The 23680-nt window shown below is 40.7% G+C and overlaps 2 protein-coding genes and 1 long non-coding RNA gene across 10 annotated transcripts in view; 1 reads left to right on the forward strand and 2 right to left on the reverse strand.

Moving 5' to 3' along the window:
- The window catches only part of Aida (axin interactor, dorsalization associated), a 29093-nt gene extending 18560 nt beyond the window's left edge, over positions 1 to 10533 (forward strand). The window contains exons 7-11 of one of the 2 annotated variants that reach the window (XR_004607720.2): positions 1127 to 1249; positions 3545 to 3667; positions 7512 to 7629; positions 7717 to 8008; positions 9428 to 10533. Coding sequence is in view for 1 of the 2 variants with exons in the window: in XM_034512830.2 (XP_034368721.1) it covers positions 1127 to 1249; positions 3545 to 3667; positions 7512 to 7629; positions 7717 to 7813 (461 nt within the window). In the remaining variant the exon portion in view is untranslated. Of the gene's footprint in view, positions 1 to 1126; positions 1250 to 3544; positions 3668 to 7511; positions 7630 to 7716; positions 8795 to 9427 lie in introns of those variants that run through there. The other variant, XM_034512830.2, reaches the window with a different exon arrangement.
- On the reverse strand, positions 1915 to 3549 carry LOC143443724 (uncharacterized). The gene is made up of 2 exons (XR_013112943.1): positions 3210 to 3549; positions 1915 to 1976 (listed from the first exon to the last, which is right to left on the reverse strand). It is a non-coding gene; the product is annotated as an uncharacterized LOC143443724 (long non-coding RNA).
- A 1411-nt stretch (positions 10534 to 11944) lies between the features above and the next one.
- Mia3 (MIA SH3 domain ER export factor 3) overlaps positions 11945 to 23680 on the reverse strand; it is a 40816-nt gene continuing 29080 nt past the window's right edge. For 3 of the 7 annotated variants that reach the window (XM_034513577.2, XM_034513575.2, XM_034513580.2), the window contains 21 exons: positions 23564 to 23652; positions 23255 to 23332; positions 23052 to 23162; positions 21499 to 21570; positions 21210 to 21314; positions 20484 to 20606; positions 20285 to 20396; positions 19469 to 19524; positions 19291 to 19381; positions 19001 to 19139; positions 17926 to 18027; positions 17018 to 17078; positions 16871 to 16906; positions 16717 to 16784; positions 16505 to 16605; positions 16206 to 16343; positions 15357 to 15425; positions 15176 to 15249; positions 15018 to 15089; positions 13611 to 13749; positions 11945 to 12766 (listed from right to left, as the gene is read on the reverse strand). In XM_034513577.2, the coding sequence (XP_034369468.2) occupies positions 12453 to 12766; positions 13611 to 13749; positions 15018 to 15089; positions 15176 to 15249; positions 15357 to 15425; positions 16206 to 16343; positions 16505 to 16605; positions 16717 to 16784; positions 16871 to 16906; positions 17018 to 17078; positions 17926 to 18027; positions 19001 to 19139; positions 19291 to 19381; positions 19469 to 19524; positions 20285 to 20396; positions 20484 to 20606; positions 21210 to 21314; positions 21499 to 21570; positions 23052 to 23162; positions 23255 to 23332; positions 23564 to 23652 (2150 nt within the window). In that variant the 3' untranslated portion in view covers positions 11945 to 12452. Of the gene's footprint in view, positions 12767 to 13610; positions 13750 to 15017; positions 15090 to 15175; positions 15250 to 15356; positions 15426 to 16205; positions 16426 to 16504; positions 16606 to 16716; positions 16785 to 16870; positions 16907 to 17017; positions 17079 to 17925; positions 18028 to 19000; positions 19140 to 19290; positions 19382 to 19468; positions 19525 to 20284; positions 20397 to 20483; positions 20607 to 21209; positions 21315 to 21498; positions 21571 to 23051; positions 23163 to 23254; positions 23333 to 23563; positions 23653 to 23680 lie in introns of those variants that run through there. The other 4 variants (XM_034513579.2, XM_034513578.2, XM_034513581.2 and 1 more) reach the window with 2 other exon arrangements.

The raw sequence follows: 23680 nt of genomic DNA on the forward strand, positions 1-23680 counted from the left end.
AGAAAGCACACTTAGACACCAAGCCATGTTCCCAACCCAGTCAAGTTTAGTTGGTGGATGGAAATAGTCCCAACATTCAGATTGCTCTCGCAGTTCTGTGTTGTCATTCTCTCTAGTTCTAACTTTTAAGAACAAATCATACAGAATGAGGACGAGAGCTGCAAATTAGGCTTTAATAATCTACCTACTAATTGAATCTAGGAATCCTAAACTATAAATTAGTAGTAACTGAAAGATTTCCTGGTCTCTGCTCTCAACCCCCGCTCCTCTGGTTTTGTTTTATTTTTTGAGACAGGGTTTCTCTGTGTAGCTCTGGCTGTCCTAGAACTTCATCTGTAGATAAGACTGGCCCCAAATTTAAGAGATTTGCCTGTTTCTGCCTCCAGAGTGCTGGGATTAAAGGTGTGGGCCACTCCAAGTTGTGTTTTTGTTTTTTGTTTTTTGTGTTTTTTTTTTTGGTCTGCATGTATGTGCACCATGTTCATGCAGTGCCCTCAGGGGCCAGGAGAGGGCATCAGATACCTTTAGACTGGAGTTACAGAAGTGAGTTGGTGTGTGGGAACTGGGACTTGAGCACAGATCCTCTGGAAGAGCATCCAGTTACCTTAGTTGCTGAGCCATCTTTTCAGCCTCACAAACTTCTCAAGCTTAGATTAACAAGATTTTTCCTGTTTTTTTTTTAACAAGTTTATATTGAAATATAATGTATATCTTTACGAGTGCACTGAATATATGTTTTATGTGGATGTACTTTTTTATTGATTTTGTGCTAGCTTGGAATTTGGCTTCCTTAGTAACATGAACATATAATGAACTTGCCTCAATAATTCTGCTTTTATGATGTTTGTGGAGTATGAAGTGCAGATTTATCTTGCATATAATTATTTATTCACGGAGAATTAATACCAAGCCAGGTGTAGGGGTACATGCCTATAGGTCTATACTCAGGAATCTAAAAACATCCTAAAAACCAAAAAGGAATAATACAGTGTTTGCTAGAAAGCAAAATGATAGTGTCTGCCCGATTGCTAAGTTCCAAGGGAGCCTGTGTCTCTTCTGCTTGCCGAAAGTATTTTTGATGCAATTTTTGATGGCCTAATTGTTACTGTGGTTCCTCTGTTGCCAGGTACTTTATTGCCACGGTTGCCATCAGAACCAGGGATGACGTTACTCACCATCAGGATTGAGAAAATCGGTCTGAAAGACGCTGGGCAGTGCATCGATCCCTACATCACAGTCAGCGTGAAAGGTCAGAGCCCCGTGTGTGGGTTTCCTTCCGCCAGACACCATGCTGCTTTCCACTTGGAACAGTATTTGTAGAGCCGTGGCTACTATGTCTGTAGCCACTCACTTTAATACATTTTATGATAGGAAGTCCTTGGAATTGATCTTTAGTCCTTCAGTGAATGCTTCTGATAATTTAATAAATATATTTTTAAATGTATAGGTTAGACTCACTTTTGCTTTTGAGCTTGTCTTTGTTTCTTGTTATACTTTATACTCCAGACTCATCTAGGGAGCTAGCTAACCATGCACAGTCCTCTTAGCAGCAGAGACAGTATCCAGAATACAGAACTAAGAAAATATCCCTCATCTTCCACAGGCATGTAGGTTGAATAGCCCTTGATTCCTATAGCAGGTTTCCGTAAGGTGAATGCTGCAGTGGAGGGTGAAAATAGAGATCCGGACTGTCCATACATATATCCAGTCCCTGAGAGCTACTGCAGGTCAGCAAAGGATGTTATCAGAGTTAGAAAGTGTGATTATACTGGCCGGTCCCCTGCATGGTTAACAGGGAAGCCACATGGCTGAATTTTTGTTGTTGCCATACATATTACTCAGTACTTTGTTTTCAAAGCACTTAGTCTTTAAAAATATTTAATTGGTGTCAAATAGAGCATACCATGATCCCAGTTTCTAGGCAGCTGAGGCAGAGGAATTACTTGAGCCAACTTCAGAGAATGCATAAAGAGACCCTGTTTCAAAAAAAAAAACAACAATTACTAAGAACATTATTATTGATTCATAAGCGTCAAGTCATCTCATTGTCAAGAAATGACTGCACAGTTAATACAAGTGGTTAACATGATGCTGCAGTTAACGCTAACCAGACAACCAGATGTAAGCTGGATTAAGTGTAGAAATAAACACTTGTAGAAATAAACCCACACTCATAGGTTTGTTAGTAACAAATTTAGCCACAGAGAAAATTTGAATAAGCAGAGACCATGATTGAGAGAACTGGTGGTAATACTTTTAAGTCAATGGTCCTCAATCTTTCTAATGCTGCGACCATTTAATGCAGTTCCTCATGGTGTGCTGATCCTCAACCGTAACATTGTATTTGTTGCTACTTATAACTGTAATTTTGCTGCTGTCAGGAATTGTAATGTAAATATCTGATATCCTACATATCAAAAATACCTTCTTGAATGAGCTATCCTCAAAGAAGTCACTACCCACAGGCTGAGAACCTCTGCTTTAAGATATAACTAGCTATCAAGTGTAAAAAAATAATTGTACTCTACACATTGTTTGATAGGCCATTTATAGGATGATATAACTCATTCAGGAAGGTATTTTTGAGTTAAATATGAAATATTGAATGATACACAGTGAATGTTAAGTTACCTTTGCATGTATGTTGAACATGATTTTGTGTAAATATCTTTAAGAACTAAAATAATCAGATGGACCTACCAAATTAATATCTTTGTTGAATAATAAATATATAAACACTTACTTGTTAAACCTAATGCAGAATTTGATTAAGTGGGGTTCCTGGATCCAGGAAATTAAAACTGTATCCAGTAACTTAGTGTACCATCTGGTTGTGGTCAAGCAGGCAGTGTTTTAGGAAGCATAACTAGAATGTAGGTACAGTGTATACATTTCTTTACTGATGAAACAGATTTTTTGTGTGTTTGGTTTTTTGTTTTTGCTTGTTTGGTTTTGTTTCATTTTGTTTTCTTTTTGGCAGCCCATCTCATGCCCATCTGACTTGAATACAGCTGAGGAATTCTGACTTCATTCTAGATTTAAAGCCTTTCCAGCCATGCCCTTGATCATTGTAGCAGTATAGTGGCTAAGGGCTGGCCACATTGTAGCAAAGTATATAAGGTCCAGATTTTTGCTGCACATATGTGTCCTCAGGAAACAGAAAATTCTTTTCCCACTTAAAAATCAAATTCAATCTCCTGCAGACTTACTTTCTCAGCCCTGTGGTTTCCATCCCCTCAGTTCAGCTCTCTCCACACCCATGGGCAGCACCAGTTCCCAGGCCCCTGTGCATATAGGCAAACCTCAGAGTTCCAGGCTAGACAGGGCTACACAGAGAAACCCTGTCTCAAAAAACACAGCAAAACCAAAGAGGAGGTAGGGGTTAAGAGCAGAGACCAGGAAAACTAATTTATAGTTTAGTAGTCATAGATTTAGTTATTAGGTAGGGCCCCAGAATCCCTCTCCTGTCTACCTCTGCATGATATGTAGCCTGCAGTGGTCTGTAAATTTGATTGCCCCTAAGTGTAAACTTGTTTCTCTCTAGATTTGAATGGCATAGATTTAACTCCTGTACAAGATACTCCTGTGGCTTCAAGAAAAGAAGATACTTATGTTCATTTTAATGTGGACATTGAGCTCCAGAAACATGTTGAAAAGTTAACCAAAGGTTTGTGACCATAATATTTGTCTTCCTATGAACAGCATTCGTTTGAGTATGTACACAGTGGTCCTATCATAGTCCACACCTGGCAGAAGTCAGTTTTTTAAGTGTTGAAAACGGGTGGTGTATAATGACACTAGAATATAAGTTCTTTACTGTCGAAGACCTCTCTATCAGTGTTGGAACCTGCACTGCCAAAACCCTTGGGGGCTAAACTGTTAGAGCCTGCACTGCCCCAAACTGCTCCAGTCTGTGGGTCGGGGTTCAGCAAGAGAGAGAGTGAGGACGGACTCGAGGAATGGAGATCAGACAGAGTGTGATTTAATCTCGTTTATTCTTCAGTCTCTCTTCTTCTCTCCAAGTCCCTAGTTCCTAGTCCAAGTTCCAAGTCTTGAGTTCCTAGTCCCTAGTTACAGTTGCTAGTCTCTTTCCCAGTTCCAAGTTCTCTTCCAAGTGTTTGCCTTGAGTACAAGTGTCTACTGTCTAATTCCAAGTTCTTCCTCCAAGTGCCAAATGCCTAATACCTAATAATAATTTCTTCTGTCTCCCTCTCGCCTTTTATATGTCTCACTTCTAAGGCACGCCTTTAAGTCATGCCCTTGGGTTTTGTCTCTAAATCAGATCTCTAAGTCACACTCTTAACTCACACACCTTTAAGTCTCACACACCCGAAGGGAAGATCCTGGGTATCTAAAACAAGATGTTATCAGAGTGTGCTCAGCTGTTGTAGGCTATTGTAAACAAGTCTCTTGTCAGGGTATATGGCTCAAGATGGCTGCAAGGATGATAGCTGCCTTCTGTCGCCTCCCCACACTTTACTATTAAAATGTTAGATCTGAGAGATGGCTCAGTGGGAGAACCTAAGCTAAATCCACTGGACCCATGTAAAAGCCAGCAGTGACAGCCTGCCAGTGCTGGGAGATGACGGATGAGTGGATTCCTGAGGTTTCCTGGCAGTTTAGCTCCAGGCTCAGAGAGAAACCCTATCTCAAAAAGCAATGTGGAAAACTGACTAAGGAAGATACTGAAGTTCTCTGCGTGTACACACGCACACATGCATGGCAGCTTTTTTCCCCGTTTTAATGAGTGGTTAAGCTGGAACTCCTAAGGATGCTCTCTAACCCTTTCCTTCTGTTTGCACTGAATAGAAAAATGCAGAACATGCAGCTCATTGGAGGGAAGATGAAGAAAGAGCTACCTTTTAGCCTAAATCCTTATGTAAATATCAGCAGTTGCCATTTGCACACGGACGTCAGTGTTCTCTGCAGAGAACCTGAGGCTCAACTGCAGTTTCTGAGATGCCAAGCTCTGTAGGAAATGTGTGTGAAGTGAATGCTTTAGAAGGCATTCCTGCAGCCTCTGTTGTCGTGATGCTTTACTTCTCAAAGCCAGAGCTGTAGCAGAAGCAGCCCCTGGACTCTGATAATAGCTGAGCATGGTGCAGCACAGCAAAGTGTTCTTTAAAGTCCTCCAAGTCCCTGATAGACTCCAGGACTTGACACTCCCTTAGGAGAGTATGCGTCAGAGTGTTCTGGGTTACATGCTTGCTTTCTCCCTGTTACTTTGAGGTCCATTTCTGACATGAAGAGAAGATGGTGGTGGTCCTTGCTGTGCTCTCTGTCCTGATGCTGATGAACCGTTGGACCATTGGCAGGACTTCACTGCTCCTCTTCTCCAGTTTTGAACTTAATCGTTAGTCACTGTAGTTCTGACTAATGAACCTTCCTGTTTATGAACCTTTTAGTCATCTCAGGATTTCCTAATTTTACATTTCTCTTAATTGTGTGCAGTACAGAGGTCTGTATACCAAGACATCCTGTTTTCTTACTATGTACATGAGTAAGTAAGAAGGATGGTGACCTGTTTGGACTTAGATGTTCAAGCAGCGTTTTCACGACATGTGACCCGATAGCTCCAGAGTCTCTTTGATACTGTTATTAATAATAGCAGGTGTGTCTGCTATTGGTGTGGAATGAGAAGAGATACTACAACTTTGTGCATCTAGAGGGTCTTGTGCTTAGGGAAGTGGGTCCTCAGTAGCCTGACTATTGTCATACTTGTGTGTGAAGGCAAGTACATGGCCAGTGTGCCCCTTTCTCCCTTCCTCTCTCTCTTTCCAGTGTTTCCTGAGTGACTGGGCTTTTTTGCTTGATTTGTGAGATGTCTGTTTGCACCCAAGTGCCAGGACCATTGACACATTTTAGAACATAGTTAAACATCAGTTAGAAGCTGTATTGTCACTAAAGTAAATGTCTGTTACAGTTTTTAAAGATGGGATCCAGCACCACCCTGGTCAAAGCAGAATTAAGTAGTTAAACATCAACTTGCATTATTTTTCATGCTGTTTTTAGAAATCAGTTTTTGTCTACACTGGTGAGGTGACATATTTCCCTAATTTTAGCTGGTTTTCCCTTCATAACAGAGAACTTAACTGTCAGTCTTTGTAGATGTATAATGATGTAACTTCCTTATCCTTGATTCAGTCAGTGCTTGATTATTGTTGCCTTTATAACCTTCCTTCCATAGTACATCTTGATGTATGTGTCAGCAGTTGCAGGGGGTAAAATACACAGCTTAGGACTCTAAAGCAGGTGTTAGGTAACTGTTAACAGCATGTGACGCATGTTATTTAGATATCAGGATTTGTTTTAAGGAGAAAGCAAAACTGGTCAAGCTTGAATGTTTTAAAAGGAACCTTCACTGCCAGTCTGCCCAGTACACATGTATTTTTTTATCTCTATAAACTGTGTTCCTTTTCTGGGATTTTTTTTTGTTTGTTTAGTTTGAAATTTTTTATGTGTGTGATTTATCTTAGTTTGGGTTTCTATTGCTGCAGGGATACACCATGACAAAAAAAAAAAAAAAAAAAAAAAAAGCAAGCTGGGTGGAAAGGCTTTATTTGGCTTACACTTCCATGTCATTGTTCATCACTGAAGGAAGTCTGGGCAGGAACTCACAGGGCAGAAACCTGGAAGCAGGAGCTGATGCAGAGGCCCTGGAAGGTGCTGCTTGCTGACTTGCTTCTCATGGCCTGCTCAGCCTGCTTTATTATAGCACCAGGGCCACCAGTTCAAGGATGGCTCCACCCACAATGGGTTGGCCCTCCCCATCAATAACTAATTTTGAAAAATGCCCTCTAGGCTTGCTTGCCTTACAGCCCAATCTTATGGAGGCATCTCCTTTTTTGAGGCTCCCTTTTCTCAGATGACTTTGTCAAGCAAATATAAATCTATCTAGCAACAGTGGTGTACTTCAGTTTTTATGTGTGGGTTCACATGTATATGTAGGTACACGTACGTTTGTGTGCACAAGTCTATGGAGGCTCAAGGCTGGCAGTGGGAGTATTCTTCAATTACTCTTTCTTATTCATTGAGACACATTTCTCAGTTGAACTCAGAGCTCACCAATACAGCTAGTCTTCCTGACCATTTTGCTTCAGGAATTCTGTCTCTTCCTTCCAAGCTGGAATTGCAGGCAGGCCTCCATGGGGGTGCCAAATGGGTTCCGGGGAATCTGGACTCCAGTCCTCACACTTGTATGACAAGTGCTCTAACCATGAGCCATCTTACTGTGCTCTCTCGCCATTCCTTAGTGATTTAGTCTTGAGTCAATCTTGCTTAGGAGGGTTTGCTAGACTTTGTAGAATTAGTTGATGTGGAGAAATGTTAGATACTGCAGAGATTGTGGTGGTGTCCCTAGCAGCCAATAGTCATACCTCAACAAACTGTATTTAACAGGTGACTTTGCAGATTATGCAAATCATTGCTTTTTCATATGCTTCTGGTGAGTAAAGAAAGCTAATTAACACAAAAGGTGCTACCTGTGGTTTATGTGTCTTTCAATTTCTTAGGTGCGGCCATTTTCTTTGAATTCAAACATTACAAGCCTAAAAAGAGGTTTACCAGCACCAAGTGTTTTGCCTTCATGGAGATGGATGAAATTAAACCTGGGCCAATCGTAATAGAACTGTAAGTTTTAGACATAGCAAATGAATAGAACTTGGGAGTCAATCAAGCAGAATATTTTAAACAATAATCTTTCTGTTGTGGTTGCAGATACAAGAAACCCACTGACTTTAAAAGAAAGAAATTGCAATTATTGACCAAGAAACCACTTTATCTTCATCTAAATCAAAGTTTACACAAGGAATGATCCTGATACAAATAACCAAGAACTTGTGTGAATTTTACCACTCAGAAACCATCATAGCTCTGTGTAGCATAATCACCCTTCAACAGGCAGGAAATGAACCCTACCCATGCCAGTTGACCAAGCAAGTGTATTGCACAGCCGGACCCCAGAACAAAAGTTCAGCACGTCACTGACCTATCACTCCTTTGGATACAGGTTTATTGTAGATTTTGAAACATTTTTACTTTTCTATTAACTGTTCAATTAATAGTCTATTTTCTCATTGCCACTACTACCCTGTTTCCCGGACAGTACTGTTGTGGTAGATGTGCAGAACTTCAGAAAATGCAGCAATAAGAATGTGCTAGAGTTTACATCTCTGCTCACTTCTGCTCCAGTGTGCTCTTCTGGTTTAAATGTCATGAGTTGAGGTGGGTAGAACTGCTGAGAGGAATTGGACTAGTTACATTGCCTAGCAGAGACTCCTTAGAAGAGACCTAGCCTGATGCTCTGGGCCCTGCATACAAAGTGTGCCCTGGCCAGATGAGAGTCCCCACTGAGTGCTCCCCAGTGACCAGAGTGATTTCCTGAAGAGAGCACATGCATAGTCTGCTGTTCTCTATTGTACTGCTAACTCTTTCTGATAGATTCTAGGGTGAACCATCTCAGAATAACTATGGATTTTAAAATGTGTTTACAGTATCTGTTAAATCATATCATTTAGGAACAGCCAAGTCAGAGTTAAGATGCTGTGGGATAACTGCTGCTTTCCTGACCACCCGTTGTGAGACCTTAAGACCGCATACCTCTCCTTAGTATGCAATAATCTGGAAAGACTGTCTTTTTTTTTTTTTTAAATATAGGTAGATAAGATTGCCATTTATTTCCTATTTAGATACACAGTCATTCATCCTTATGAAAATTTGCAGGTCATTAGTTTATTTTGAATGGGCTATTTACTTTGGTGTAACGAGGCATAAATAAAACTTTGAAAGCACATGACGAATGGTTGTTACACAGAACATTAGGATTCATGAGGGGCTTTCTGTGAGTTAGACGTGCCACTTATTTTAATATTCACCTGTCAATGAACAGTGCATGAGGGAGGGGCTGCACTGTCAATACTGGGCCTGTTTTTAATAGTATAACCTCATCACACCATTCAATATATTTGCTTTTTCAAGTAAGTAACCACAATGAAGATGTTTTAAACTTGCCCTTCAAGAGATCTTGACTTTCAACCCCTACTAGGCCACTGTTTACTAGATAGATCTTAATAAAAACTGTATTTTAGGTTCAATCTAAAATTAATTCAAAATTAATCTTGATTGGATTAATTCCAAATGCTAAAATAATTCCATCTATAATAGCTGTAGGGGATGGAGATTTTTGCTTTAAATTAGCTCACTGTCCAGCTCAGGTGCTGAGTTGTAGATCCCCTGACTGTAAGCTCCTCTGGGGCAGGAGCCACATCTGTCATAGAAGGTTCTAAGGTACTTAGCAGTACTATGTACCTGGGAGTACTCAGCACATTTTGTTTGATGTTGCTGAATAGACGTAAAAAATAATTCCTTAAAACCTATTATTACTAAAATGTAGCAAAGACTGTACATCATCCTTTCTCATTTCTTACAGATCATAGAAGACAAATAGCAAGTGGAATTTTCTGTGCTACAGCACTGATCAACACAGCATGGTTTATATGAGCTACAGATGCCTGCCGTCAGGGTTACAGCACTTTAGTGGAACATCATGTGATAAGCTCAACTTTAATTCAGACCTGGATGACCAGATTGTCTTAAGGCAGTTAACACAAGAGCACTCCCCATTTCACAAGCTGAGTTTCCTCTGTACTGAGCAGTACCCTTGTCCCCAGCAGAGATGCTTTCAGGCTGAGGTGCTGCTCCTTCCTAGTGAGCTTTAGCCATTCAACCCAGAAACAGCTGGAAGGGACCTCTGAAACAAAAACTTTTGAAATGGAAGAGTTGGATTCAACTGAAGTATGATGTCCTCTGTGTCATCTGTAGATGGACAGGCTTTTGTAGCACAGGATGTCTGATGAGATGAGGCTGAGGAAAGGCAGTGAGACTGGCTCAGAAGGGCACAGAAAGACTACAACTGAGGTTTCTCCACATACTTCTGATGATTTCTGTGATAAATGTCAGGATAACCAAAGGGCTTTAGAGAGGGAATATCTTAATTTTGAATATAAAAAAAGGTTTAATTTACCTTTACTATGTCTTCTTAGCTTGTATAATTTTTATTCTATATGCCCTCTAAATTTAGGTAATCAAGATAGCTGAGGCAGGAGGATAACAAGTTTGAGCAAGCCTGGACTATATAGGTGAGACTCTATCTTTAAAAAAAAAAAAAAAAAAAAAAGCAAAAATTATAAATTATGTTTTCACTATTTTGTGTCCTGAGGGGGGTTGACAGATACTTTCAAGAAGTTGTGTTTGCAATTTAATATTATTTTTATATGGTTAAAAATGGCATGTGTTAGGTGCTAAAGAGATGGTTCAGGGGTTAAAAGCACTTTCGGTTCTTACAGAGAACCAGGGTTCAGTTCCCAGCACCTACATGATGGCTCACAACTGCTTATAACTTCAGTTACAGGGATCTAGTGCCCTCTTCTGGTCCCATGGGTACCAGACATAACACATGTTGCACATACATACATACATGCAAGCATGCAAGCAAAACACATATGCATAGAATAGAAAATAAAGTTTTGAATTATATACACTATCCTGTGCATTTTCTTATAGATATAAAATCTTTGTAATTCTGGATTGGGGTCAGGCAGGTTGAACTCTTACTGGAGGATTTACAGGCTCCCTTGGAACTCCTCCTGCATTGAGAGAACCTGTCTTTTTATGTCTTCAATCATTGAAGATTTGAATTGAACTTTCACATTGAAGTTTTTGCTCATAAATCTCCAATGGATTTAACTTCCCAGCAGTGGCATGATGTGCCCTCGGTCATTACTTCACAGGACTTTAGAGAGTACAGTGTCACAGTGAGTGGTTTTCACTTTTTATAGCTTTAATTACTGCAGCTTATATGTAACGTGCTGCTAAAGGTATTGTAAATAAATTGTCTGAACTAGTTGTTTTAAAGACAGTGTAAAAGGGTGTAAACTTTATGACACAATACCATATTCCTAAACTTACCTGATTTATAAAGTAGCAATGCTTGAATACTAATTTCTGAATAGTATCTGTTAAAGAATTGAGCCAGGCATAGTAAGTCAAGCCTGATATGCCAGCCTCTAAGCTGAGACCATGTTGCAGGGCCATGTTGGGTACATAATGAGACCCTCGCTCAAAACAGCCATGTAACTGCGCTTAGCCCATAGTTGTAGACTGAGGATGTACATTGATTTTCAGATCTTTCTGCCTCATGGCAGCTTCCTGATTCTTTGCCATACTCCTTGAAAATCAACTGCTAGGTGATATGAGAGAAAATAGAATATACATTTCTAAAAAGAAATGATCTTACTGTCATGGCATGATTTTTATCTTGTTAGCCAACCGTAGTCAAAGAATGGTTTTAAAAGCAACAAAATACCAGGTCAAATAATTTTATAATGTCAATTTTTTTCCCTACATGTGCCACGGCATGTGTGTATATGTAGGTCAGAGGATAGCTTGTGGGAAGTGGTTCTCTTCACTAAGTGGGTCCAAGGGGTTAAACTCAAGCTGTCAGGCTTGGCAGTAAGTGTTGTTACCTGCTGAGCCAGCTTACTGGCCCAAATAATTTTTTTTCTCAGTTTCTGATACAGGCTCTATGTAGCCTTGGCTGTCCTGGAACCCAGATATCTGCCTCCCTTTGTCTCCCAAGTGCTGGGATTAAAGGTGTGAGCCACCACACCCAGCTCCAAATAATTCTTGATAGTAGTATAAATTAATACTCAGAAAATCATTCTCAGGCAGTAAACAGCAAGAAAGGGCAGACATGTAGGATGAGTAGGGCCTCTGACTTATTTGAAAGAAGAGGAAATTCCTTGTAGAGCTCACTGATGACATTGAAGGAGAACTTAGCATTGTCACATGGAATATTCACAGCCCACAGTTCCAGAAGTACAGTTGTCAGGTTTCCCAAACGATGCATGTCTCATAGCAACCCAAAGAATCAGCAGACACTGGGAAATATTAATAAACCATGTTTATGAACTATTACTACAAAGAACTTCAGCAACGGGACAGTTTATGATCCTTGAGTAAACTTTTTTCTTTTTTTTTTTTTTAGCGTAACAGTCTTTGAGACACAATGGAGTTGTAAACACCTTGCTCTGAATCAGCTGGCACACACTAAACCAAGGCCATGGAAATACATGTTCTTAAAGCATTTCCACAGGAAATGTTCATACTTTATGATATTCTAAATCATTTAGCAATCATTACATATGCTACATGAACTAAACACAGGTATTCTTTATTGCACATTTCAAAGTTGAGAGGATGTTCTAGCTTAAGAGGTGATTTTTACTTAGAAGGGAACATATTTTTGTTTGGCTCAAAAATGCAAACTGCCAAGGCAGCTTAGTACTAAAAACATCTTTGTAAAACAAACTTAGGTTTTGATGCCAATGAAATCCTTTGCTGTAATGAATAATGCACTGTCCACTTCCTCTCTGACTCAGTGACAGAGGTCAAAGTCAAGGGGTGGGTTTTGAAGCCTGTGAGCGGTCCTGGACACTGCTTGGAGAGGCAGGTTGGGCTTCCTCTCTCGGGCCTGAAGGCAGTGAGTCTCTTATAGCAGGTGGTGGTGGCAGGTAGTCCTGAGGACCATGGGTTGGAGGTGGTAATCGGGTACCAGGAATAAAGAACTCTCTTGGACCAAGTGAAACTGGAGGTCTAAATGGTGTATGTCCTGGTAAAAATTCCCGAGGAGCAACAGGCAGGTCCCTTTTCCCAGGCAGAACACCCGGTGCATATTCTCTTATGCCTAGTGGTGGACGCATGACTGGAACTAGAAAACAAATCATATAAATACCAAGTAACATATTTAAATGAACAGTCATTCCAAGTACAGAAATGTGTGTATTATTTTCTCAACCCTATAAAATCAAGTGTGGCACCCTGACTGTACTTAAGATAAGGGAAATGAGGCTTAGCAAACTAAATTATAGCCTGTGGCCACTAAGCAAAGGTCAGGTTTAAACAGCTCTGCTTAATTCCAAGTTTTCTTTTTACTCTGTAGCTCTGCATCTCAGAATAGCTCACTGAGAATAACAGCCATTCCAAGAGGATAGTTGTGAGACACAGTTTCATTGCAGCAGAGTTAAGTGAAATGTTACTATCATTTGTCAACTGAATGTTCCTGTGCCAAAAGAGTCAAGATGAACTCAAATTGATCTTCATTTACTAGGTTTGTATTGTTAGCTGTAACACCTGTTTTCTATCTAGTCCCATTGAGAATGGAGTTTTACTTCTCCCATCTCTCATTCTGTGACCAGTGGCTTATGCTTCTGTTACAGATGATAACAAGCTTTATGTTATAGGACATATGTATCTGTGACCTACAGAATGTCATGGCACAGGTCATCCACCTTTTCTACATAATATGTAGCCACTGTTGTTCAAGTGCACCTGCAGACGGAACACTGCTGGCTTTCCTAAATGACCCCTTTTCCTTGTCTAGCCATACCCAACTCAATTTAGGGAGATTAGATAGATCAGAAAGTTGGAGATAGGTTACAGTGTACTCTCAGCTTCAGCCTTAGTTGGAAAACTATGATAGCAACTACTTTAGCAAAGAACAGAAAAGATGAATATGTTTTACAAGGGAGTTAATACTGCCTAAATCATCATACCAAATGGTGGAGGAAGTGGGCGAGGCCCAAAAGGCCCGCATAGCTGAGGAGGTGGTCCGTATCGGATGGGCGGTGGCACTGGGCCTCCTATGAAAGGCACCCCTGGAAATGGAGGTGGCCCTTTGGGAGCCATGTTAATCTGCAGGAAGGAAGCAATTAAAGTTTGGAAATGCTTTAACATGACAAAAGTGCAAAGACTAGTAAACTGGCACCTGTCCAAAGAACAGTCAGTGTGCTACCACCTCACCCCATGTTTCCAGTGACAACCCAAAGAGGTTAGAAAGCAGTGACTAGGGTCATGCCACACACGCTGCAGTCTGTATCAAAAAGAGTGCTTTCAAGTCTCTCATGACTGTAACTCTAGATGTATATACTAAGAATACAGGGAACATTGGGATATACTGCATGTAAAAAAATTAAAATAAAAGATATGCAGTTGTAACTAAAAAAACAAGAATATACATAACAGATTGAAAACAGTATCTATACAGTGACAGTAACCATTTCAGGGTTCAGTGGGGCCTTTTGCTACATTATTCAAATGTTCATATCTTCCAATCTGTGTATCTTGCTTACAACATTGAGCAAGCAAAGGCAAGAAGAGTTCAGCTGAATTACTGAAAGAGGGCAAATTGGAACTCAAATACCTGGCTCCACTCCAAGGCTGTGCCTGCCCCTCCCATCTGTAACTTAAAGGCATTTTGGGCTCATCCAGATTTGCTTTGGATAAAAAGATTTCTCAAGAGGTGCACATCCCTGGAATCCTGCACTGGAACTGAATCTAGCACAGTGTTATGTACATTAATTATTAGGAAGCCAAAGCTCCAGTAATGACCTTCCCTGGTTAGCAACACTGCTATTCCTATAGGACAGGAATCCCCTTACTGTGTTAATGTAGTGCAGCAGGCTCTGCAACTGCACTAGCCATACATGTCTCAGAGCACACACTTCTGTGGACAGTCAACAAGTATGGACGGTGCTCGGGACTCATTTCTGTTTGTAAACAGTCTGATTTCATATCATTCAAAACAGTCTTCCAGGTACACAAAGGCAGGGGCAGCATAGTTCTAGGCAGATAGTGAAAACAAATCATGTGATTTACTATGAGTTATTTCATTCAGAGCTTTCAGCACAAAGCACACAGCATAGGTTGTAGTGATGATTTTTCATTATGTAGTAATAGTTACAGCAAGTGCTCTAACCTGGTCAGTAATTTAATACAACAGGAAAGAGAACACCAACAACCAACCAATGACTCAGTGACACTCCAAAGTCACTAGAGTGATGCTGCCTCTCAAAGATAGTGAACAAGGTGAGTCACATGCATTTATAAACTCTCTACAGGCAAAACCAAGCAAAACCAAGCAAAGCCAGAGACCACCCCAGCCCTCAGTCTCTAACACTCACTGCTACTGGATACTCAGCTAAAGGGGCCGTGCTGGAAACTGAGGGGCCTTCGGGCTCTTGGGCAACAGTTTGCTTTTAAAGAAACAAAGTCATATAAACAAGAGATGAGGATGAAACCAATAGGAGATACTCATCTGCCTGTATGCCTGGGAGCTTACCTTGCCCTCATCCATGGCCTTAGCGGGAGAAGAGCTCCTGGAGCTGCTGTTCACCACAGGAGCTGGATCTGGGTCTGTGAGAGGCCAGAGAACTGACTTAGACTCACCCTGACTGTGGTACACTTTGAGAAGAATCAAAGCCCCACATGCATGAGACTTGGAAATTACTTAGGCCCCTTACCAGAAGTAGAGTGTTTCCCAGATGCTTCTGATGGCCATTGAGGGCGAGGTAAATGCCTGTCCAATGACCCTTGAGAAAGAAACAACAGAGCTGTTGATATGTCGTTTTCAGATGGAATAAACTTGTGAACAGGGTTCAACTTTTAATTAGAAATCAGCATTACAAATGGATCTCCTTCAGGTTAGGTAGCATGTGCCTGCAATCCCAAAGAGGGATCTCAATATACAAGTCACAGTTTATAAAAAGACTTCAAGTAGTAAAACAAGAATTGCCTCCACCTCCATTTTTGTAAATGTATTTTTAAATTCTTTTCCTTTATTTTATATGGACGGTTATTCTGCTTGGACATATGTGTATGGTTCACATGTGTGCAGTACCCATAGAGGCCAGAGGGAGTGTCAGATCTCCTGGGACTGGAGTTACAGGTGGCTGTGAGCTGCCACGTGGGTGCAGAGAATTGAACTCTGCATGAGGAGCAAGTGCTGCTAACCACCAAGCCACTTCTCCAGCTCTAGGAATTACCCTAGTTTTAAAGATAAGCACCAAACTCCATAGTAAGAATACTGGTGCTTCAAGCTAGAGATTTAATAGCACTGTACTGGCAGCATTTTTCTAGTCTAACTTCTAATCTTTCTAAGCAGCAGATGGAATTGACATTTCATATTCACAAACTTTAAAGAATATATTACTATTTAAAAGCGAGGCAGGGGCCTCTATGAGAATATAAATCTTTCTGTCCTACAGAAGAACTTATAGTGACCCATTTCTGTATGAGGACATCTTCTACTGACAGACCTAAATTCTAAGTACACACTTGAGTACTGTAGTGCAAAGTATGTCAGTGCTCACCAAATTCACTTCTAGGAGTGTCTCTTCGACTGAGTGTGGCAGAGAGAGGTCTCCCAGATGGCTCTGCTGGTAGGGGAGGGGAACATTCTCCACCACTCACAGGGGATGGGCCAAAAGAGCCATTCTGGCTCAGTAGACCTGAAGACAGCAATGCCTCGTTACCACTCTATGACAGCCCCTTCCCTCCAGTAAGCTCAGGAGTCTTTCTAGGGCATCAGACCTAACACAGAAGTAAAATTTAATTCACACACACTCCACACCAGAATCCTGCTGCCATGTACAGACAGAGTGCTCCCTACCTCGCCGGGGAGGGTTTTGTGTGTTCGGTCTTCCTGGCATTGGTTTTACAATCACAGGTTCATCTTGCCTCATTGCCATCTTTTGAGTCATTTCCAGTAATCTTGAATATTGAGAAACAATGGACTTGAAATAGCAATCAATTCCTTACTAGATACCACCTAGCACTCAAGCACTGTAAACGCACTGAAAATCAGGTATCAAAATTCCATACTTGTGCCTTAAGTTAGCGGCTTCTCTCTTCTCCTCTGCCATGGCTCTTTCTGCAGCACGAGCTTTGAGCTATTGGAGATATTGAAGAAAAAGGTATCGTGATTCAGATGTGATAGGCTGTGTATAAAATTTAAAAAAGGAAAAAAAATCCTTACCCAGTTATCATGAGCTTTCTTCTCATGAGCAGCAATCTGAAAAGATAACACACCAAATACACATTCACTGTTCTTCATAATGCCCATTTTAACATATTAGCTACCAAAAAGAAAACTGCAACTAATATAGTCTAATATAGTTTTTACCTGGTTTTTAAATGAGCGTTCTGTTTTCTGTAATTCTTCTTCCATTTCTTCAATTCGCCGCCTAAAAATTACATTTGGCATTATCAATTAAAACACAACTAGATAAGATGGAACAATCCGACAGTGTTCCCTTAACTCTGAATAGCTACAGTATTAAAGATATCACAAGACATACAAAAACATGTTTTATATATTTACTCTACTTTGAGTACAGTAAATCAAAACAAAAAAAAATTAATTTTCCTGCCAGTTCATGGCTAGAGATTCTTAGACTATCATTTCCTTAATGGTCTTCAATATGGTTTCATAACAGCCTGCTATGAATATGTGCTTCTCAACCAACGTACAGGTGTTTCTTGTTTAATCGACAGGAAATTAAACAGACTACTGACTACTGAGCTATCAAGTGGAACAATCATGGCAGTGATTTTCACATATCAAACTGTTTTCATTAAAGAATGACTCTAATACAGTGGTTTTCAACCTGTGGGCTGCAAACCCTTTGGCAAGCCTCTATCTCCAACAATATTTACATTACGAATAATAACAATAGCAAAATTACAGTTATGAAGTAGCAATGAAAGTAGTGTTATGGTTGGGGGTCACCACACATGAGGAACTGCATTAAAGGGTTGGAGCATTGGAAGGTTGGGAACCACTGCTCTAGTATATAAAATTCCTCCCCGCTCTGCTGCCCCAGTGCCATCTGCAGGAAACAAGGGCCTTTAGAGTCCTATCAGCATGTGGGCTAAGTAAATTTGTTAATATTTTTCATCTGCTAATTTTTTTTCCCTCTGTGACTGAATGGACTCACATCCCCACCTCACTCATGATTCTATGCTGTTCTCTTGTGCACATTTTCTCCTGCTGAGAAAGCAAGCAGAGCTCTGTGCGGAGCCTGAACTTACTTGTATGTTTTCACCTCCTCTGCAGCCAGAACCACCTTCTCATCAGCTGCCGTTAGTCTCTGCTCTCTGTCTTGCCGTTCATACTCTTCTTGACTCAGCTTTCTAGGATGAGACCAGTTACAGGTGAACGTCCTTCCTTATGGCAGATGACTTTTGTTGAACTGTCCTTTCCTATCCTTCTCTGTTGGTTGTATTTTTTTGTTTGTTTTGGTTTATGTTTTTTGTTTGTTTCTCTGCCTAGCCCTGGCTGTTCTGGAACTCACTCTGTAGACCAGGCTGGCCTGAAACTCAAGATCTGCCTGCCTCTGCCTCCTGAGTGCCTGCATTAAAGGTGTGTACCACAGTGCCCTGCTTCCTATCCTTCCCTTAATGCCCAGACAGATGAAGTCAGGCAAAGTTTTCAAAAGTTCCCTTATATATCTAGGAAGTTAAACTTTGACCTCTTGGCAAGCCAGAAGTCATTTTCAATGTATCCCATAATTGCCTCTAACAATAAAACAATCATACAAAACACTGTGTTCAGTGGGTAACATGCATTATAATAGGTAATAAAAGCTTCCTGTCCTGTGGAAAACAGCCATCCCACTCAACTAAAGCAGGGGCAAATACTTCTTTTTGCCCTGGAAAAGGTACTAATTACTTGTTTATGTTGTCCTGGAATAACTGTTGTATAAAAAGCCAGATACCCGTGCAGGTGCACACCTGTAACTCCAGCAGGGGAAGGCAGAGGCAGGCAGACTCCTGAAGCCCACTGGCCAGCCAGCCTAATGGAATGAATGCTCTTCTGATCAATAAATGATATGACTCAAAAAATAAAGGTGAACATCAAAGGAGGAAAAGACATCCAATTTTGACCTCTGACCTCTACACCCATGCGCACACACGTGCATACCCTCATTAAGTACATATAGTGCACACACATACAACACCTAATCACCAGCATATATGTACAAAGAAAAGGCAAGTTATAGAAATAAAGCCCAAAGGGAAATCTAAGGCTCTGCTGATTATAAATGGGAAAACTATAAGCTTTAGAAGAGGGTGTGTGCAGGGCTGGCAGAGAGCATGGGCCTACTTCTGCAGCGCCATCTCCTTCTGCTGGTACAGCTCGTTCAGGATCTCCACCTTCTGCCTCAGAGTTCTGCACTCATCTTCCAGCCCAGCCTTAGCAGTCTGCAGCGCACTGCGCTCATCTTCCAGTTTCTTGATTTGGTCTATAAGGGATAAAAGGTGCAGAAGCTTGAGAGACAGGGCTGAGGGGTCAGTTCTGAGAAGTAGAAGAAACAACACTGGGATCTACTTATCTTGCCAATCAAATTTTAAGTTGTTTTAATATGTGGCAATTTTGTCTCCAGAAGAACCTACCTTCCAGGTTACATTTAGTAGACATCGATGCTCTTAGCTTAAGTTGTAAAAGTTTTAGATCCTCTTCAACTATTGAGACTGCAGTTTGTGTCTAAAAATAACAGAAGAAAGATCTAGTCTTAACAGTGAGCCATAGAGAAGACTCCTGGTACTTCTGGGACTACAAACAGGTCAATACCCGAGAGACATCCATCATCTGCTTAATCCTATTTTTCATCTTCTCTCTCCGGTCACCTGCAAGAGAAAAACTTCAGTTGCTTTTCCTTCCTTGCTCTTTAATGACATTTTCATGACTTCCCTCAAACAACGATCACATTCAAACAGCAAATAAAAAAACAAAAAAAGCCAATTAAAAGAAATGATTAACTGATTTAAAATTGAAAATTTATATGTACAAAGTTAACTACCAGTTTGTGCCATTAAAAAAAAAAAAAAAAGTCATTCTTGCTCCAAGACAGAGTGCTTTCTTCTCTCAGATTGCCTAAACCTGGACAAGTGTCTACTACTTGGCCTTTGTTGTCCCTTGAATCTGCTAGCAGGTAGGATTTAAAGCACCTCAGTGGTGAGGAGCAGTCAATATTCCACCTGAGAGAGACAAGGCTTGCTCAGGTGTCAGCCTCTAGCATCCTGCTGTGCCTGCTGTACAACTCTAGCTTCTTACCTCACAGCCTGAGCTGTGATTCCTGCCTCCTGAGGCCTCTGAAAGAAAGCTGCAAGCACTAAGAGCAGAGCCCCAGAGACCACACTGTAAAGATGAGTTCCCCTGTGCAGGGCTGAGACTTAGTTACAAGAGATGACAGAGGAACTCCACTGTATACACCTTGTTCTCGGGGAATAGATAAAAAAAGTCAGTGTTCTTTGCATGCCTACACAAGTAACCCCCTGGCCCAACACAGACACACACATCTACACATTCATTAGTGTGAGCCCACAGCACTAAAGCTTAACACAGCTGAAAAGCAGCCTCCGCACAAGCTCCCTGAGCAGACCTTACCTCCCAGTTCTCCATTGGCCAGTTCATCTGCCTCATTTCCTCCTGTATTTGGATCCTCAGACTCAAGTTCACATTCTAACCGATTCAACTGTGTGATACAATTAGTCAAAGCCTAGAAAAGAAGCAAATGGATGTAAAAGCCTCTTGATTCTAAATCAGAACACATGGATTAAGTGTATACTCATGAGAGTAAACTTACACTAATATTGTCGTCTTTGTGAGTCAGAGCTACTTCCAAGTCTTTCTGGGACTTCTCAAATGACTTGATCTGCTCAGTGAGCTCAGCATGGGATTTACTCCACTCTTCAATCTGCTGCTGCAACTGAAAAGTAAAGAGCATAAACTCCATGTGCAGGGGTGCGATGGGAGAGAAATGAGCTGTGCGAGACAGTGGAAGGAAGCCAGGCCTCTCCTTGGCTTGTCATTAGGAGCTCAAATCTCAGTTAAACAAAGGGGGGAAGAGTGGTTTCAACCCTCAGAGCTGAGGTAAGAACATCTGTGTGTAAAGGAGGTTGACCCAGTTGTTCCAGCATTCAGAAAACTATTGCTAATTCAACTTATTTTGCTTCCAGTAGGATGGAATCTACTGATCTCACAGAATCCTAAATCCAGACTCTGGTCATATAACCTTCTCTTAGTCAGTAAAGTTATTAAAAACTGGTTAAAAATATTTAATTTTTGGACATAAAAATCCAATTATTTGCTATTTTAAGGCTAATCAATTTTACAAGTCAGGCGTTTGACAAGACAAAAAAAAAAAAAAAACCAGCCGCCCTGAGAGCTGCGGTAAACTGTACAGGAAACTCCTGACACAGACACCTGCTCCCTCTGGGAAGCACATTTACTCTTCCCACACGCAGCCTGAGGACTGCTGAGGGAGACTGCTGAGGGGAAATGCCATCACTATTAGGTGAACTTGCCTTACCTGCTCCTTCTTCTTCTTAAGCCTGGCATTTTCTTCTTGAACCCGATGGCATTCGGATTTTACATTCTCTTCACTGAGCTTGGCTTCATTAAGGGCAACTTGAACCTAATAAAAAAACACTCCCAATTAGTAAATTAATGCAAAGAAAAAAGTTAACGTTTTCTTAACCGAACATGTAGGTTTCATCTTTTGCATGTTTTAGCACACCTCAAACTTTTGCTCAACTAAACTAAGACAATGCTTAGTTAGGACACAGACGATATTCTTGTCTGCATACAGGCAGACTCACCTCTGAAAGTTCTGATGCATTCATCGAAATGACCTCCTTCAACTTCTCAATAGACTTCTTGTTTTCCAGTATCTGACCCATGAAAGCAGAACACAAAGCCTCAGTTCTCAGCAAAATCACTAGTGTACACGTATGCTGACTTTATTTGTTCTCTACTGCGGTGATCAACTGCCCAGAAGCAACCTGGCAAAAAGTTTATTTTTGCTCACAGCTTACAGCCCATCATCTAAGAAAGTCAAGGCAGGAACCTGGAGACAACTGATGCAGAGGCCATAGAGGAATGCTGCTCACTGTCTTGTTCCCCATGGATTACTCAGGTGTCTCACTTTCTTTTAAGTTCCTAGGACCACCAGCATAGAGGCAGCACTGGCCATAGAAAGATGGGCCCTCTCACATCAACCATCAATCAAGAAAACACACAACAGACCTTCCCACAATCTGGGGAGGGCATTTTCTCAACTGAACTTCCCTTTGTGTTAAGTTGACATAAAACCAGCTAACACACACACTAGAGGATGAAACAATAATAAACGTATCCCATTATAGCCTGTGGTTTTAGTAAAATTAAGAGATTGAGTTTTGGCCTAAGGGGGGAAAATTAAATGTACTAATGATCCAACCTTAGTTACAAGATAATGCAGTACATAATTGCATAAAAAGATAAAAGAATAAATCAAGCCAATTCAAATTACTGTCATGGTTGTGTTCCATTCCCAGTAGAGAAAAAAAAAATCTCTGCCTAGCTAAGCCTGGTAATTGAGACATAAGGGTCATGAGCTCAAGACCTATCTTGGCTACAGAGTTCAAAGCCAGCATAGGCAACTTAGTGGACACTATCTCAAAATTAAAAACAGAAAAGGGATAATGCTATAGCTCAGTGTTAGAAGACCCAGTTACCCTGTGTGAGGCACTAGGGTCAAAATCCAAGAGCAGAGGGGTGGGGGGAGACTTTCATTGCCTAAATTGGGAATAGAAGAATTTGCAAGAAAACAGACCAATCTCATACACAAGAATTCCAAAAATTTATGAAGACTCCAGCTCCTCAAGGGGTGGAAAATGTAATTCTTTCCTCTAACTGTGAGCCATGCATAGTGGTTTCCAAAGAATACAGTAAACAAAGAGCTGCAAAGAATAAATTAACATCAGAGAAATATGGCTAGTACTTCCTTAGCTGGGGCATTAGCTCTGCTGAAGTAGCATATCATAGAAAGCCTCTCTGTTTTCTCTGCAACCGTTAATGAAACTGAAACAAGTTACTGAAAAGAGAATTTTGAAAAGTCAGAACAAGGTCTAAGAACCATTCAATGAGGCCAAAATTCATAGTCTACCTGTGTTGGAGGGCAGAGCCCAGCCATTTGACACTGGACTAGTACTGAGAACAAAAATACTCTTCCTGTGCCCATAAAAGTAACCCAGGGTTACAAAATTCAAGCCACAGTAGAGTCAACTTCCCTGACTCCCATTTCCACTTAAGCTAACAGCATGAGGAAAGTTGCCCTCACTTAGCAGCCTTCAAAAGCACAATTACATTTCCAGTGAGCAGCTAATCTTACCAAGTCCTGGTTCTTGACATTCTGTTCTCTCTCAGACTCTAACTGAAGACGAAGGCTTTTGGCTTTGTCACCCAAACTTATATTAGTTTCTTCAAGTACCTTGATTTTATCCTCAACAAAAACAAAAATACTAAGATTAGCAAGAATTCCTCTTTCCATTTACAGTCACTTGCAGAACGAGTTCTCCCCTAAGAGATCGTTACCTTATACTTAACGGCTTCATCAGAGAGAAGCATGTTTTGTTTCTTGGTTTCTTGAACAGATTTCTTTGACTCCTTGATCTGTATAAAACAAGGTGTTTAGGATTAAGTTACAACTTAGAATTAAATACAAATTATAGTGCTAGCAAAGTCACTTCCAAATGGACAACCTCCTCTAGATAACAACTGTTTACATCTCCGATGGCTCATAGAAAATGATGGAATAAAATTAATCTTTAGAATCATGAATGGAATGTTAAGATAGAAACATTCAAGCTGGAATGGGAGAGGAAGTTAAAAGAATAATTATACCTTTTGTTCATAACTTGACAATTTTTGCATAAGTTCTGCATTTTCTTTCTTGATAGTCTCCAACTTTTCAGAAATTTGTTTCTCAGTAACTAAAAAGAAGGGAAATCTGTAAGTTTG

Source organism: Arvicanthis niloticus, chromosome 10 (genome assembly GCF_011762505.2).
Source record: "Arvicanthis niloticus isolate mArvNil1 chromosome 10, mArvNil1.pat.X, whole genome shotgun sequence".
Lineage (NCBI taxonomy): Eukaryota > Metazoa > Chordata > Mammalia > Rodentia > Muridae > Arvicanthis > Arvicanthis niloticus.